The sequence below is a fragment of the Rhipicephalus microplus genome, chromosome 6 (genome assembly GCF_043290135.1).
Source record: "Rhipicephalus microplus isolate Deutch F79 chromosome 6, USDA_Rmic, whole genome shotgun sequence".
NCBI lineage: Eukaryota > Metazoa > Arthropoda > Arachnida > Ixodida > Ixodidae > Rhipicephalus > Rhipicephalus microplus.
The window spans coordinates 79,075,497-79,092,863 of NC_134705.1; the positions used below are offsets into that span (position 1 = coordinate 79,075,497).

General features: G+C 53.0%; 1 protein-coding gene, 1 non-coding gene and 1 pseudogene across 2 annotated transcripts; all 3 read right to left on the reverse strand.

Annotated features, from left to right (window-relative positions):
* Positions 1–2,760: 2,760 nt before the first annotated feature.
* On the reverse strand, positions 2,761–2,961 carry LOC119168758 (U2 spliceosomal RNA). Its single transcript, XR_012884578.1, has one exon. It is a non-coding gene; the product is annotated as a U2 spliceosomal RNA (small nuclear RNA).
* A 12,417-nt stretch (positions 2,962–15,378) lies between these two features.
* On the reverse strand, positions 15,379–15,550 carry LOC142766546 (U2 spliceosomal RNA; annotated as a pseudogene).
* A 220-nt stretch (positions 15,551–15,770) lies between these two features.
* LOC142765904 (uncharacterized protein T26G10.4-like) lies at positions 15,771–17,311 on the reverse strand. Its single transcript, XM_075867707.1, has 2 exons — positions 16,986–17,311; positions 15,771–16,935 (listed from the first exon to the last, which is right to left on the reverse strand). Exons 1-2 carry the CDS (start codon positions 17,309–17,311, stop codon positions 15,771–15,773), a joined length of 1,491 nt encoding a protein of 496 aa, XP_075723822.1.
* Positions 17,312–17,367: the final 56 nt, after the last annotated feature.

Below are 17,367 nucleotides of genomic sequence, written 5' to 3' on the forward strand. Positions count from 1 at the left end.
GCCACTGCATGATGCATAGCGCCATGTCTCAGGCGCGGCACAACTCGGTAATCTCGGGCCTTCGCACGGCCGCTGCCCGTGACTACACCGTGGCGTTGCACTTGGCGTGACGCGACTACACCGTGGCTACACCTTGGCGTTACACTGTGGCATTGTCCGCCTCCCACCGCCAACACCGGGACGCCCTGCTCGAGACGTCAACGTGGACAACGTGACGCAGATCCAGCGTCTTTACCGCAGGAACCGCGGACGTGCCGTGGTGCGCCTGATCATGACGCACCACGGCACTTTGATCTTAGCCAAAAGGCCGAGAAGCGATGCAATTTATTTGCACGTAATTAAAATCCATTCTTTCACACCTCGTACTTAGTTCTGGCCAAAAGCCGGGCAAACAGTAGCAAAGCGATTCCGACGTCCATTCATGCACAACCAGAATTGTGCACCGACAGCGGCAGCGCTGGCTTCACTGCATTGCTTTTATCCCTAGTCCGCTTGAAGTTTCTTGTTTCGCTTACAAACATGTTAAAACTGAAAACTTCTTTTTCCCAGAGGTCGAAGCCGCGCGTGCTTGCTTGCACGCATACTCTCGAATGATGCGCCCATGACGTCACACCAAATGCTTGCTGGCGAACATTATCAGGCATGTCGCGAGGGATGCTACAGCCCTTGTTTTAAATATTGATGCATAGTGTACGTGTCCAACTAGAGCACCAAAACCTGAAAGGAAAAAAAATGACTGGGCAAAATGTGACTACGGCACCCATCCAACATGGTTTCTACGCTGGCTGCCCAAGCAATGCCTCTGTAACGACGCCCACAATCATCGGCAAAAAGGTGGTGCCTTTGGCTGCTTCAGTGCGCTCAACGTATGCCTTACATGTTCCGACGTGGCGGAAGACTGCACCGAAGTTGACGAAGGTCCTGCCGTGAAAGGCAGACCGGGGAATGCATGTGAAACGTCTACAGCGTGCGTTGTGATGCCGGGGAACGAAGGGTCACGTGGCAGAGGGTGACGGAACTTGAGTGTGCGACATGCCTCTGCGATGTCGTTCAAGCGTTCAACGGGCCGGCAGGCTCTGCCTGTCGTGGTCGAAAACGTCCAAGTTTTGCTGATTCCGAGGGGTAGGAATGCTATGGTGGCGTGTACGAGGCGCTGGTGCGGCGCTCCGTCGATCGTGCCAGACGGACATGAGGCGGCAGAAAGCGGTCGTCAAGTGGTCGCAGAAATCAGTAGAGAAGTACTCGCCTGCGCTTTTCGTCGAATTCCGCTGAGTATGGTTCAAGAAGACTCGCGACAGACGGCGCAACAGACGGTCTTCGGTTGGGAGACGGGTGGTTGCACAAATGCGACCGTGCGTCAACGTGCAGCCATATTCGTGTATTGTTTCGCCCCTTTACGATAGCTTGGTCACTGCGCTCGCTGGTGTTGCTTGTTTTTGTTGACCTTCACTTGTGGCTCACGCCCACTGTGGGGGATTTGCCGGTTTGTTGTACTGCTTCTTCGACTTCTACATATTCGGCTTAGTGAAGCTGTGAGGAGTGATGAGTGGGTACAGACGCAAAGCACAGCAAAGCGCGCCCGGGGCAAGATCTCACGCTTTCGTGTTCCACAGCGCTTCAGGTACGTGCGTGGTGCATCCGTAGTCTAGTGCGCAATTTTCTTAGAACTTCCAGCTACTGGTGATTCCATTCAGGTGAGCGTGCGAGGATGTTTGTTGTAGTTAATGAGAGCCAACAGCGGATGAGCTGGTATGAGATGGGTGTCCAGAAATGTAGTGTGCGATCAACAAGGCGATGCCCGCCGTTGTGGTAAAGTGGCATAAGGTACTCGGCTGCTGACCCGCAGGTGGTGGGATCGAATCGCGGCTGCAGCGGCTGCATTTCTCTGTGCTCAGAGTAGGGTGCACGTTAAGGAACCCCAGGTGGTTGAAATTTCGGGAGCCTTCCGTTATGGTGTCTCTCATTATCATATGGTGGTTTTGGGACGTCGAACCCCACATATCATCGTATCATCATCAAGGTGATGGCTGAGGGCACCAGCGAGGTAGCTGACCGCGTGGCAACGAATTACAGCTACCGCTGAAACTCAAAGCTGGAGCCCAGGTCAGTGGACACAAGAAAAGCACATCGGGGCTTTGCCGCTCCACCGTAATGCAGGTGTGTGCGTGGTGGGTCCTGTGGCGTTCTTAGCAATTTTACTTTGTGATGGGGAATAGTGTAGATGCGTAGATGTGGCGAGAGCACGCGTCTTCATGTTAAGACGTCGCGTGAAGATGTAAAATAAAAATGCCTTCGCTTGTCACTGCAACTGTAAACAGAAACATCAACACCCATTTTCTGGACACTGTTTTGTTTTCTATTCCGAAATGGGTGAATTCGAAGAGCGGAAATAGCTTAGCACATACACACTTCTAGCTTTCCTCTGAAAGAGTAATAATAAATTACTCAATGGTTAGGGATGTTTAAAAAAAACTTGGAGTATGTACGTGTGGCCATAAAAAAAAGGGGGTGGGGGGCTCTTCAATTATAAAATTTCCATAGGAACGTTTATTTTCCCAGAGCAATCGTAAGTGTGAATAAACACAGATAGCGCACTCCCCACACGCGAGTACCGAGCCGCCGCGAATACCGCATCAGCGAGGGCGGCGTGACGCCAACGTTTCGGACACTCGCCGCACCCACGCCGTTTACCCCGATATGGTTAGTAAATCCGAACACTGTTTCTTTCATTGAATTTAATTTCGAGCTCACCCCCGCAGCGGTAAGTGGGCCGATCCCGGGGGTAGTGCAATACCGGCTGACCCGTGGCGGAGGTGAAGCAAGCTTCAAGCACTCCGCCTCATCACAAAAATAAGTTTAATATCTTGGATCTAAATGTGTTGGATCCAAAATCTATCAGATATTAAGCTGATAAAAACAGATAGAAAAGTTTTATTCACTTCAAACAAGAGACAAATAAATCACTACTGGGCAATAGCGTTGCGCATACAAAAGTAGATCTAGTTACAGTTCAACACATAATACCTGACGAAACATATTTATCTCCTATAACACGCGGGCTCGTACAACAGACACGCTTTCTGTAAAACTCAACAATGATAGCTTGTGCCAATGAGAAAAAAAGAAAAAGGAAAGAAAACACACACAAAAAAGGAAAAGGAACCCACAAACAACACCGACATGATAACCTCTTAACATATTTGACAGTCGGGGAATCTGACAGAGAGCTCGACCATGTCTCCTGTCTCTCCCAAAAAAGGGCAAGACCAATGTCTCAAAAATTCCATTTCCCCGTGAGCTGCTAGTTGAGCCTCAAGAAAGCATACAAGTGTCTCTCGAAACTGAGATAACAGCGGTCACTGTAGCCCGAGGCGTTGCCGTTGGACGGCCGCCCTGCAGCGATAACGCCAGAGAACTAACTCGCCAGCGGCGATCACTAATCGGCTAAATCTACCCCGGGGGCAACGGTCTCTCGTGTAATAGTGAGCGGCACGCAGGCTGGACATGGTTGTGTAAATTAGCTGCTAGAAAGTTCTTGCCACCACACAGGCTGAGACCGCGTGCTTCGCGGTTTCCGCGTTGCCGCGGTTGGGGCACCTGGCGGACTGCACCAACCCCCAACGCTGTAATCGTTCTAGCGTGGGCCAAATTCGCCAGCCCCTTTGCCATTGCATGCAGGTCAGCTACCTCTTTTGGTAGCTTACCCGACGTTAATTCGGGCCATGGAAACGTGAGTGGCGGACATCTTAGTGTGCCCCTAGCAGAAACCAGCTGCTCACACAACCGCGCAGGGGCAATTTCTCGCGGATCAAGATCCGGGTCCATGGCCGTGAGCTCCCGCGAGAGCGCCACAAGTGCTTTATAGTATGGCGGTGTTCTCCGCGCTCGGGCACAAATTTCCCAGTGCTCGGGGGACTAGCACTTTGAGCTGCGGGCCTAGAAAAAACATGACGAGTGGTCTTGCGGGTGCCCCCACATCGTCTAAAATTCCCAGCACTGTCTTGAGTGCGAGCAGCTGCGCCGTCGTACCAATACACGGGAGACCGAAGCCCCCAAGATTTCGAGCAAGCCTGAGCGCATCTCGCTGCAGGCGCTCCGTCTTTCCGTCCCAAAAGAAGGAAAATACGGATCGGTCGAGGGCCTTCAACACTGCTGCCGGGAGAAATTCTAATCTCGAGACATAAAACACCCGCGCCAAAAAATTACACTTGATCAGATATGCCATCTCGGCAAAAAAAAATTAAAGCTCGTAGCTTTCTGTGTCGAGTCAGTCACTTCTCGACTCAGCTCCTCCCACACATCGGATGCGACTCCTGTTTATTCAAAAGTGATACCTAAAATCTGTAGCCTTGTAGCTATTTGGAGGTCGTGTGGTAGACTCAATTGGAGCGAGTTGCCAAGCACCATGGCGCTACTTTTGTTTACGTTTAACTTCGCGGCTGAGAGCCTGGCATATTCCCCGAAACGCATGAGTACTTGCAAGATACTATCTTCGTTTCGAGCAAACACCGTGACGTCATCGACGTACGCAGATACTTTCACTGTGGTTGCGCCAGGGAGGGGAAGGCCGCGTATTCGAGTGTCAGCCGAGACTGCACGAAAGGAGGGGTCAATACACAATACGAACAGCATGGGGCTCAGGGAGCACCCCTGCCGGACGCCTCTAGTTAGGTGTATCGTCCCCTTCGCTACCCCGTTAAGCACCAAAACACTTCTCATGTTCGCGTAGATGTTGCGGTACAATGCAACAGCTTTGGGCTGAAGCCCATACTTGCTTAATATGCCGAAAAGGTATTCGTGCCTCACGCGGTCGAAGGGGTGTTCCTGGTCTAAGGAAATGCAAAACCCTGGCGTCTTGGTATGGGCCATGTACGCCAAGAGGTCCCGAGTGAGCGTGAGGGCGTTCAAAATGTTTCTGCCCATCACCGAGCCCGTTTGTTGAATACAAATCACTTCGGGCAATCACTGCTTCAGTCTACCCACTAGGACTGCCGCGAAAATATTATAATCCGCGTTTAACACGGTTATTGGTCGCCATGATTCCGGTTGCCTACGATCTTTCCCTTTCTTAGGTAACAAAATTAGTTTACCTTCCGCTAGTGAGTCTGGGAGCTTTCCACCTTTTAAAATTCTGTTGATCATGGCCACCAAGCCAGCGCTGATTTTCGGTCAAACCTCTATAAAGTTCGGTCGGCAGTCCATCCGGACCCGGGGCTGAGTCTACCTTCAGTGATCGCAAAATCGAGTAAATTTGCAGACGCTTTTTTCATTAGGTTTGCGCTCGCTTCTTCGGGCAATTTAGGCAGCTCTGCGCATAGGGTTTCAAGTTCGCTGACTACCGTACTCGCGTCTATTTGTGAGTCGCTTTCCGCTAACAAGTTAGTAAAATACTCTAAAAAACGCGTGCCTATATCTATGCTCTCTTCCGAAATCGATCCGTCCGGCATACATACTGCCATCGCGTACTCAAGGCCGTTCGGTGAGCGCCGTGATGTCAAAAAACGCTGAGGTCAGGCGTGTCTTGAAAAATCGAGTCTGGCGGGTGTATGTGTACCTTTTTGGTGGTTTGTAGGAAGATGTGGTCGTATCGGGCTCTCAAAACTCCCAAGTACTCTCTCGGGGTTGGGGTCAAGGGGGCGCCTGCTTTGGGTATTCTTATCTTCCACAGGGTTTCATTAAGCTCGTACGTGAGTCTCAGTCTCACGTTCCTACCACATTCCTGAGCCCAACGCTGCCACTGTGCTTTTAAGCTATCCCACTCCTGAGAGGGGTCTCTCGCGCCCGAAAACGTTTCCTAGAGTCTCTTTCGCCGCGTCATCTGCGAGCACCGCTAGATCGAGGCGCCATAGGCGCAACCCGTCCAACCGACGGTCCCGCAAGGTCATTGACAGAACCACAGGAAAGTGGTCGGAAATTCGACCCGCCTCTACCGGAAAGGATCGCACCACCACGTTGGCCACCACAGGACTCAAGGCCTCACAGACATGAAATCTATCTAGCGTTGTCGCCGATGAACCTCTTTTCCAGGTTGGGACAAACGTATTGCCTTTTATCAGGATCCATGCATCTTGGAGCCCGAAGTCCTGTGTTAAGCCGACGAGCTCGCGAGCGTTGTTGACATTTCTGCCTTGGCCCGGGCCCCGCACATCTCGCATCCTATCAGTGACACAGTTGAAATCCCCACATAGCACTGTTGCGCACTCATCTATGAAGTTGGGCGATAGCGATCGAAAAAAAGCGTTCGTGTCCCTCCTTCGCGTCGGCGCGTACACACACACGAAGCGCATGCGCAGGCTGCCTATCTTGCATTTCAACACCAACGCTCGACCATCACTGTCAACAGTGCAAAAAAGTGTGAAAAAAAGAGCGCTGTTTATTATCACCGCACCGACACCACAACTACACGTGGAAGCTAGCAAAACATAGCATGGCAAATTGAAACGATTGCAAAAGGCTGTTACATCTGCCGGCGACAGAAAATTTACCTCTTGAAGAAACAAAAGGTCAATAAAGTTCTCTCTAGCAAAATGGATAACCTCTGTCTGTTTATCGGGTTTTCAAAACCCCAGTACGTTTAGGGTAATTATGTTGACCATGTTGCTAGATAAATGTTTGCTAAAGGTAGAAATACCTTCCCGCCGGTTAACGACGGGTCAGTCGACGCTCATTACGTGTCCGGAAGCTTGGACCCGGAAGGGCCCTCCGTTTGCAGCGTTTCCGTCGCCGCCTGCTTGCAGAGGTTTCCCACTTTATCGGAGCTTGACGCCGAAGATTGGTGTGGCCGTTTCAAATCTGGTTTGTCCAACTGCATTCCGTAGTCCTGGCCCCAAGTTCCAAAAATGTCGTTCAGTGGGTTCCGAAGGTTGGGGTCCCGGCTCTGCTTCAGCACTCGGAACACCGGGCTCAACGGTTGTTGGTCCTGCTGCGTGTTCGGAGGGTCACTCGATGTTTTCCGATTTTGAAGTTCACTCGCGAGCGTGTGGTGTCCTCGCCCGGCGGCCACCTGTCCGCTGGGGTGCTTGACGCCCACAGGCTTGCCCTGCGAGGGTTCTATGTTTGGGGGTGCGTCCTCAGTGGAGCTTGACGACTGTGGTTAGCTGACTTGCTTTCGACAGTGACTCCGTCTCCGACAAGGATGCGGAGTCTTTTGTCACCCGCAGGCTTAGGGACAAATCTTCAACCCATGCTCTCCAGTCTTTAATGTGCTCTTCCTCCTGGGGGTTTTGTGCCCTCCCGTCTTGCACCTCTGCTGTATTGCCCCGGGAGAGAGTGACGTCCGCACGAGGTTCGTGTTCTGGTTTGGGGGCTCTCAGACTTGTGGGAGGTTTCTCCCCCGCGGCCGCCGCATGCGACCTTGGCTGAAGGCAGTCTGCGGTCGCGTGTTTCCCGCCGCATCGAGGGCATGTGGCGGAAATGCCTGTCGTGTCGTGGCCGAATGCTTCGCACCTCGCACATCTCGGGGTGTGGCAGTCCTTCCCCACGTGGCCTTCTTGGGAGCATCGGGAGCAGACTTTCGTCACGCCCCGATAATCGCATATTACTCGGTGCCCTTGCGCGGTCAGGAAGTTCGGCACTGGTTTGATCATCTCCAGCTGTACAACTCGGAGACTGTTGCTTACGTCTTGGCGCCCCTTGAACGTTTGTTCATGGATGTCGATTACTTTGCCGTACTGGGTGAATGCTGCAGCCAAAGAGGCATCCCCAAGAAAGAGGGGGCACCTGAAGACTAACTGCGACTACTTGGGGTCCAACTTGGGCGACTGGTACTGCGACTCCATTGAGGACGAAAGTTCCCCGAGTCGAAAGCTTCGCTGCGGCCGTCGCAGTGGCTACTGCAATGCAGAACTTCGTTCCGCCTTGGTGCTGAACGTATTTGAAACCTCTTGGCCCGGTTTCTTCTTCGATTGGGTCGATGATTTCATCTGCGGTAAAGTCCGAAGAATCGTTAAAACAAAAGCAGTGCGCTTTAGGAGGGGGCGCCCGGAAAGCCATCCACGCGTTGCAGGCAACCGGCCGAGCCGATCGCGGGCACCGAAAGATGACTAAACTTCAAAAACTTGCCGCCTGTTGACTAAAAAAGGTCCTAGCCAAAAGGCCGAGAAGCGATGCAATTTATTTGCACGTAATTAAAATCCATTCTTTCACACCTCGTACTTAGTTCTGGCCAAAAGCCAGGAAAACAGTGCGCAAAGCAATTCCGACGTCCACCCATGCACAACCAGAATTGTGCACCGACAGCGGCAGCGCTGGCTTCACTGCATTGCTTTTATACCTAGTCCGCTTGAATTTTTTTGTTTCGCTTACAAACATGTTAAAACTGAAACCTTCTTTTTCCCAGAGGTCGAAGCCACGCGTGCTTGCTTGCAAGCTGTGGTGTTTGCGAAAGACGTAAGAAGCACCGGCAGCGCCACCCTACCCAAAAGACGTTTATTGTACGCAACACATTGAATATATACATAAAGGACAGACGCGCCCCCTGGGGGTGAAATAACACAAAGTAAAAACCGAAACAGAATATAACATACTCCTTCCCTTATATGTAGTGATTAGTTGTTAGTAAGAAACCCCTATGCATGCACTGTACATTTTACACGCTGTATACACATACATATTTACACTACATACACATTGTGCTATACACACAGGCAACTAGTGGGTCTGATAGTCCTTGATCCAGACCGGTGGCCGGCGCTCTCGGGACGGCCGATGGGGGTGCTGCACGGCCGGAGATGGTAATGAGCTTGTAGAGCTCTGTAGTACGCTAGGAGGCCGCGATTGCGGCCCAGGAGAAGGCAGCTGCAGCATGGCTGGCTCTGGTACAGGCAGCTTCGGATCACGAGCAGGCGACTGCGGTACGGCAGACTGCAGAACGCCAGGAGGCGGCGGCTGCAACCCGGAAGAAGGCGGCGGCGGCAGGGCAGGCTGCGGCACTTGAACCGGAAGCTGTGGTGCAGGTAGCTCCGAATGTTGGTATGGTGGACTTGCCCCTCTCAGGAACCCGGGAAAGCTTGGAGGCGTTCCATGTACGGCCGTCTGCAAGTCGAAAAGAGGCAGGTCCTCTCTTCCCCAGCACCTCAGTTGGCGAGGAAAGAAGCGATCCCCCTTGAAGCGAACGGATGGCTTCTTGATACGAACGAAATCACCCACAGCTATCTTTGGCTGCTTAGCAGCTCTCCTGCGGCCCGTGTACTCCTTACTGCTTTGCTGTTGAAGCTGGACTCTTTGGCGCAGTCGCGCCAGTTCCTTTGCTGGGTCTTTTGCAAACGCTGGTGCTGAAAACGCCACAACATCCAATCTGGTTCGGGGCATTCGCCTATGCAGCAGAACTGCTGGAGCAACACCAGTGGTAGCCTGTGGGGTACAGCGGTAAATAGAGAGGTAGTCCATAACTGCTTGTCGGATAGGTCTTCTTTCGAGGAGTGAAACCTGGATGAAGTTCTTCAGAGTTCGATTGAACCTCTCGACTTGCCCATTCGCCTGGGGGTAATATACAGACGAATGAGACAGCTTGATGGCTCGGTTTTGAAGAAAGGTTACAAATTCACGTGAAGTGAACTGCGGCCCATTGTCGCAAACAATATCTTCCGGGTATCCTTCACGGGCAAAAACACTGGTTAAGAAGTCTTTCACGGTGCTTGTTGCCACTTCGCTGCAGAAATATATCTCTGGCCATTCGGAATGGTAATCGACCAGTGTTATAGCAAATTGGCTATTGTGAGGTGCATGTTCCAATGGGCCAACAATGTCTAGGCCCAGTTTCTGCCATGGCCTTTCAGGCCAGTCAATAGGCTGCAATGGCGCTGGCGATGTTTTGGCAGACTTATCTGCCTTCAGGCAGATGTGACAGTTTTTCACGGCAGATTCAGCTTGCTTGTCCATTCGTGGCCACCAGAATAACTCACGAAGTCGCGCCTTTGTGCGCGTGATGCCCGGATGTGCCTCGTGGGCAACGGCGATGAACTGAGCCGTGAGTGAGGACGGAACAACGAGGCGTTCTGCGCGCAGCAGAAGGTCATCAACAACAGAAAGTTCTTCGCGCACAGAGTCGAAAGGTGTTGCCTCCTCTGGTATGGACTTTTGTGGTGGCCAAGAACCGAGCACGATCGACTTGACCGTTTGCAGACAACCATCGTTGAGGATGGCTTGCTTGAATTCTTCCTTCGTCACGCAAGCCGACTCGACCAACGACACAATTTCTTCATCCTTAGCCAGCTGTGCCTGCGCGGCAGGAGCTGGCAGCCGAGAAAGAGCATCTGCCACCGTGTTAGTGGACCCCTTGCAGTACTCGACAGTGAAATTGTAGCATAGGAGTCACGCATTCCAGCGTGCAATTCAAAGTGGCCTTCTGCCACGTCATTGCGAAGACAGCAACGATACCAACGCCTGATGGTCCGTTCGAATCTTGAAATGGCGACCCCAAAAGTAAGTGTGCCATCGTTCGCACGCCCAAAAGCATGCCAACGCTTCGCGTTCGCCGACCGTATACTTTCTTTCCGCTGGTGACAAGGTACGAGACGCGAAAGTCACTGTGCGGAGCTCATGGCCATTTTGCTGCTGCAGAACGGCTCCCAGCCCACAGTCAGAAGCGTCGGTCGACACGATGACTGGAAGTGATGGATCGAACATGTGGAGAACTGTACTTGAAGAAAGCATTTCCTTGACCCTCCGGAAACTGCTGTCTGCTTCGGCTGACCAGATGAATGGCTCATTCTTGCGAAGCAGAACGCGCACAGGCTCGACCACCTGGGCCAAGCGGAGAACAAACTTGGAATAGTATTCTACAAGACCCAGGAATGAACGGAGGGCAGCAACATCTGTTGGCACTGGAGTGTTAACTACCGAGTCTACTTTCTCTGGAAGCGGCGAGATACCTTGTGCAGTGACCTTATGCCCTAGGAAAGAAAGTTCTGGAACGTCGAAGAGGCATTTGTCATTCAATTTCAGGCCTGCGTACTTGACTTTCTGCAAGACCTTTGTTAAGTTCAAAAGATGTTCTTCTGCACTTTTCCCAAAGACTATCACGTCATCAATGTAGAACAACACACCACGGCAGCCATCCAGAATTGTGGCCATCATCTTCTGAAATGCCGCTGGGGCAGAAGCTAACCCAAAGCAAACTCTCTTGAACCAAAAAAGTCCTTCATGCGTGATGAAGGCTGTCAGGTCCCTGCTGTCAGGGTGCAAAAGAACCTGATGGTTGGCAGAAGCCAAGTCAAGTTTTGAGAAGTGTGTCGCGCCTACCAAGGCATGATGGAGTTCCTCTGTATGAGGCAACGGGAAGCTGTCTGGTACAATCGCCTTGTTAGGCTCCCGGAGGTCAACACAAATTCTGATGGTGCCGTCTTTCTTGTCAATGACAACAATGGGCGAAACCCATTCAGAAGCATCGATGCGTTCGATGATGTCAAGGCTCAGCAACCTGTGAAGTCCTTTGACACTGGTTCCCGAAATGAATATGGAAGACGGCGCAGCTTCGAAGATACCAGCTGCACGCCTTGCCGAATCTTGACACGATGCGTGAACCGCTTAGCAAGACCCAACTCGCGACTGAAAAGTGAACCGAAGTTGTGTTCCAAGGCTGGCGGAAGGTTTGCTTGCCTGGGTTGCTCTATTGACTGCATCGGAATGTGACAAGGTGTCGGGTCATTAACACGTGGCGGAGGGGCAGCGGACGTGTGCAGGCACTCAAGAGTGGAGCCCTGTATTCGAAGATTTAGGGCCTTAATGCCGTCAAGGCCAATCAGACAAGTTCCTTGGCGAACGATGTAGAAAAGAAGTGGTGCAGAGCACCCCTTAAACTGAACGTCTGCCTGGAAACAGCCTAGCACGGAAATTGGGCGCTTCGAATAGTCAAACAAAGTGACATGCGGAGCTGGGAGGAGCAAACTGCTTTGAAAATGTTGGTGAAATTCTTCCTTTGATAGAATTGAAACAGACGACCCTGAGTCAACAAGGAATGACAACTTGACATCCACTACGCGTACTTGGATGTAAATTGCGCTGCGAGCAGGATGCTGCACAGTCAAAACTTGCTCAGAACTTCCCCCTGACAAAGCATCGTCATCGATGCCAACTTCACGAATCCTGCCTTGCATTTGACGCTTGCGGTTGCATACTTTCTGAAAGTGGCCCTTGATACCGCAAAACAAACACTTCTTTCCCTGCGCAGGGCACTGTGACGCTGATGCGCGGTGATTCCGCGAGCCGCATCGGAAACAGTGTTGAAACGGACCGGCTATCTCTGCCTCGCCAAGGGGGGCGGGGCCCCTGCGGCGCACGCAAACCGCTAGCGCTTAGAGAGTTTTGCTGAAAATGCGCTTTTGGCTGGAAATTGAATTTTCGCTAAGAATGCGAATACTGGGAACGACGCCGTAAAGAAACAGGCTCGACCGAAGCAGAAAATTTCTTCAGCTTTTCAGCTGCTTGCTCAAACTGAAGAGCGATCGGCACTGCGCTCTCGAACGAAAGGGAAGAACCCTCGAGCAGCAACCGTTCACGTACGCCGTTGGAAACAACGCCGGCAACAAATCGGTCCCGCAGAGCATCATCTTGTGAAGCGAACGAACATTGCGGAACGAGCTCCCGTAAAGCAGCAACAAAGTCATGAACGGATTCGCCTGCGTGTTGGCTGCGGCGGTGGAAACGATGACGCTTGACGACGACGTTACACGACGTGGAAAACTGCTGCGGTAAGGCGATGAGTGCAGCCTCGTACTCGTCAGTAGCGGCCGCGGGAGGCTTCTCTTGTACTTCCGGTGCTGCGGTGCTTGCTGGTGCTGCGGCATTTGACCCTGCAGGTAAAGTCCGGTAAACACGCTGCCCTTCCGCCCCCAAACAATGCAGAAGAATGGCCTTGCGTCGCGCTGGTGGGAACTCAGCTGCTCCGGACGCTAGAAGGTAGACTGTTACAGTCTGCGCCCACTCCTCCCATGGAAGTGACGGCCGGCCGGGCGTCGGGACGAACGGCAGCGGCGGAGCAAGGCCGGAGAAACTCATGGCGGGGCGGATCCGGACGACACTCGATGCTGAAGGTAGCTTGACGTGTTTGTCCCACCCTCGTCACTAATGTGGTGTTAGCGAAAGACGTAGGAAGCACCGGCAGCGCCACCGTACCAAAAATACGTTTATTGTACGCAACACATCGAATATATACATAAAGGACAGACGCGCCCCCTGGGGGTCAAAGAACACAAAGTAAAAACCGAAACTGAATATAACACACGCGTACTCTCGAATGCGCCCATGACGTCACAACAAATGCTTGCCGGCGAACATTATCAGGCATGTCGCGAGGGATGCTACAGCACTTGTTTTAAAAACTGATGCATAGTGTACGTGTCCAACTCGAGCACCGAAGACTGGAAGTAAAAAAAATGACTGTGCAAAATGTGACTACGTCACCCATCTAACATGGCTTCTACACTGGCTGCCCAAGCAACGCCTTTGCAACGACGCCCACAATCATCGGCAAAAAGGTGGTGCCTTTGGCTGCTTCAGCGCGCTCAACGTATGCCTTGCAAGTTCCGACGTGGCGGAACACCGCACCGAAGTCGACGAATGTCCTGCCGTGAAAGGCAGACCCGGGAATGCGTGCGAAACGTCTACAGCGTGTGTTGTGATGCTGGTGAATGAAGGGTCATGTGGCAGAGGGTGACGGAACGTGAGTGTGCTACATGCCGCTGCGATGTCGTTCACAAGCGTTCAACGGGCCGGTGGGCTCTGCCTGTCGTGGCCGAAAACGTCCAAGTTTTGCTGATTCCGAGGTGCAGGAGTGCTATGGTGGCGTGTACGAGGCGCTGGCGCGGCGCTCCGTCGATCGTGCCGGACATGAGGCGGCAGAAGGCGGTCGTCAAGTGGTCGCAGAAATCAGTGGAGAAGTACTCGCCTGCGCTTTTCGTCGAATTCCGCTGAGTAAGGTGCGAGAAGACTCGCGACAGACGATCTTCTGGTCTTCGGGAGACGGGTGGTTGCACAAGTGTGACCGTGCGTCAACGTGCAGCCATGTTCGTGGATTATTTCGTCCCACTACGATAGCTTCGTCACTGCGCTCGCTGGTGTTGCTTGTTTTTGTTGACATTCACTTGTGGCTCACACCCACTGCGGGGGATTCGCCAGTTTGTTGTTCTGCTCCTTCGACTTCTACATATTCGGATTAGTGAAGCTGTGAGGAGTGATGAGTGGGTACAGAGGCAAAGCACAGCAAAAGCGCCCGGGGCGTGATCTCACGCGTCCTGGTTTCCACAGCTCTTCAGGTACGTGCGTGGTGCATCCGTAGTCTAGTGCGCAATTTTCTTAGAACTTCCAGCTACTGGTGATTCCATTCAGGTGAGCGTGCGAGGATGTTTGTTGTAGTTAATGAGAGCCAACAGCGGATGAGCTGGTATGAGATGGGTGTCCAGAAATGTAGTGTGCGATCAACAAGGCGATGCCCGCCGTTGTGGTAAAGTGGCATAAGGTACTCGGCTACTGACGCGCAGGTGGTGGGATCGAATCCCGGCTGCGGCGGCTGCATTTCTCTGTGCTCAAGGTAGGGTGCACGTTAAGAAAACCCAGGTGGTCGAAATTTCGGGAGCCCTCCATTACAACGTCTCTCATAATCATATGGTGGTTTTGGGACGTCAAACCCCACATATCGTTATATCGTCATCAATGCGATGGCTGAGGGCGCCAGCGAGGTAGCTGCCGCGTGGCAACGAATTACAGCTACCGCTGAAACTCAAAGCTGGAGCCCAGGTCAGTGGACACAGGAAAAGCACATCGGGGCTTTGCCGCTCCACCGTACTGCAGGTGTGTGCGTGGTGGGTCCTGTGGCGTTCTTAGCAATTTTACTTTGTGATGGGGAATAGTGTAGATGCGTAGACGTGGTGAGAGCACGCGTCTTTATGTTAAGATGTCGCGTGAAGATGTGAAATAAAAATGCCTTCGCTTGTCACTGCAACTGTAAACAGAAACATCAACACCCATTTTCTAGAGGCTGTTTTATTTTTTGTTCCGAAATGGGTGAATTCGAAAAGCGCAAATAGCTTGGCACATACACACTTCTAGCTTTCCTCTGAAATAGTAATAATAAATTACTCAATAGTTAGGGATGTTTAAAAGGGATGTATGTACGTGTGGCCATAAAAAAGGGGGGGCTCTTCAATTATAAAATTTCCACACGAACATTTATTTTTCCAGAGCAATCGTAACTGTGAATGAACACAGATAGCGCACTCCCCGCACGCGAATACCGAGCCGCCGCGAATACCGCGTCAGCCGGGGCGGCGTGACGCCAACTTTTCGGACACTCGCCGCACCCACGCCGTTTACCCCGATATCGTTAGTTAATCCGAACACTGTTTCTTTCAGTGAATTTAATGTCGAGCTTACCCCGGTAGGGGTGAGTGGGCCGATCCCGGTTATACCGGGCCAACCTGTGGCGGTGGTGAAGCAAGCTTCAAGCACTCCGCCGCATCACAAAAATAAGTTTAATATCTTGGATCCAAATAGGATCCGTATCAGATATTCAGCTGATAAGAACAGAGTGGAATTTTATTATGTTTAAGACAATGCTTAGAATGTCTTCAGTTTGCCGGAGGACTTGGTTGTGTTCCTGTACATGGCACCGGGATAGCCAGATGAAAGCCGGACATGGATGGTCGCACCAAGGTTACCAGAGTATTGAACATCGCAGGAACCGCCGGAACTGCAGCGGGTTAGCCAGGGCACCTGACAGGTGGCAGGCGACGTGGCGACGTAGTAGGGCAGGTCTTGTCTAAGTCAACGTTTCTCTAGCTGCGTCCATGTCCCATGTGCGCATGGTAGATGGTGCGGGACGCTGCCACCACCTCGCTCACACAGAGTTTTTTCATTAGACGCAGGTAGCTGCGAGAGTACAGGCGCAGGAGGACGCGGTCGTTGGCCGGGTCCCAAGCGCCGAGGGCCCCGACGATGACGGCGGCCACCGTTACTCTCTGGTAGCGGCGACGCAGGTAGTCGGCGACAGGTTGGTAGCGTGTGAGCTTGTAGTTTCGCGTATTGGTAAAGGCCTCCGGTGTGTTCTCGAACGGGCATGCCACGTCGATCTCCAGGGCCTCCTTCCCGCGAACCAAGACAAGATCTGGACACAGTCCAGTGTCGCTGACCAGCCGGTTCTCTAACGCCATGGTGTAGTCGCGGGTAGCCGCCGTGCGAAGGCGCGAGACCACCGCGTTGTGCCGCGCCTGAGACATGGCGCTATGCGTCATGCAGTGGCATAGCACGTGCGGTAGCATCTCCCTCGCGTAGCCGCAGACACGGCAGCGCTGGTCTCGGTTAGATGGGCCCCACATGACGGCGCCATTCAGGGGTAGCAGGTTGAGGCGCGCCCGGTGGATAAACTGCCTGTCGGCGAAGTGCGTGAATGCTCCCGTGGTGATGAAGTGGGAGCTCGCACGATCCGCCGAGACGCATGCCATCACCTTCCCCTGGTTTGGCTGGTCATGGAGGGCGTTGTCCGGGACGTGGGCCAGCACATCTCGTAGCGTCCGCATAACCCGGTTCCTTTGTGTTGAAGGAAGTGTTGCGTCGCCGCAGGTGATGGTGACGTGGTCCGGCCGCAGGGACAACGATACTTGTAGCCGTCGGGACGCCTTAGGGGCCTCGGTCCACACGCTGCACAGCTGGGTTGCCAGCATTGAGTGGAAGACCTGTAGGTTGCCAGAGAGGTACGCCTTCAACTCGTAACGGGTAGCCTCACATCCGAGGCGGGTGGAGGCGATCTCGTAAGCATCGGACAGGGCGAGGTCCCGTAGCGACTGGTCTGGTGTCGTAAGGAGCTTAAAAGCGGAGTCAATACGGCAAATGTCGTATAACTCCGCTGCCACTGGTATCGCTATAGCTCCTCCGGAGGCGCTCCCGTAGACGTAGTTGGTCGAGGCGTTCACCGGTAGGTACAATGTGCGCTTGACTATGGGCCTGATGGCAAGGTCTACCGGTGCCAGTCTGATTTGGTCAAGGCGCCGCACCTCATCGAGAAGTGCAGGGCGGGGAACACAAATGTCTTGAGGGCGTCAATACGCTGCCAGGGGGCTAGAAGGGAGGAAAAAATAGCCGTGGCACTGCGAATTTCGTCGTCAATGACATTGGTCCCTGCCTGCTGTGGAAGGCGGAAAGCCACTGGGCGTCCGAGGTAGCGGAGTGGCTCAGAGTCGCTCAAAGCCGCGACCGGGCCGCCGGAGACCCGGAAGACGGTTGGCCACATTCCGACGGGGGTAACGCCGCTGAGGTGCAGTGTCGTACACTTGCTCGGGTTGAGAAACAGCCCGAGCGGTGTTGCCAGGGTCTCGACCATATCGATGTGTTACTGAAGGAGGGCAGGACAGCCGGCCAGGGGCGTCAGGTCGTCGG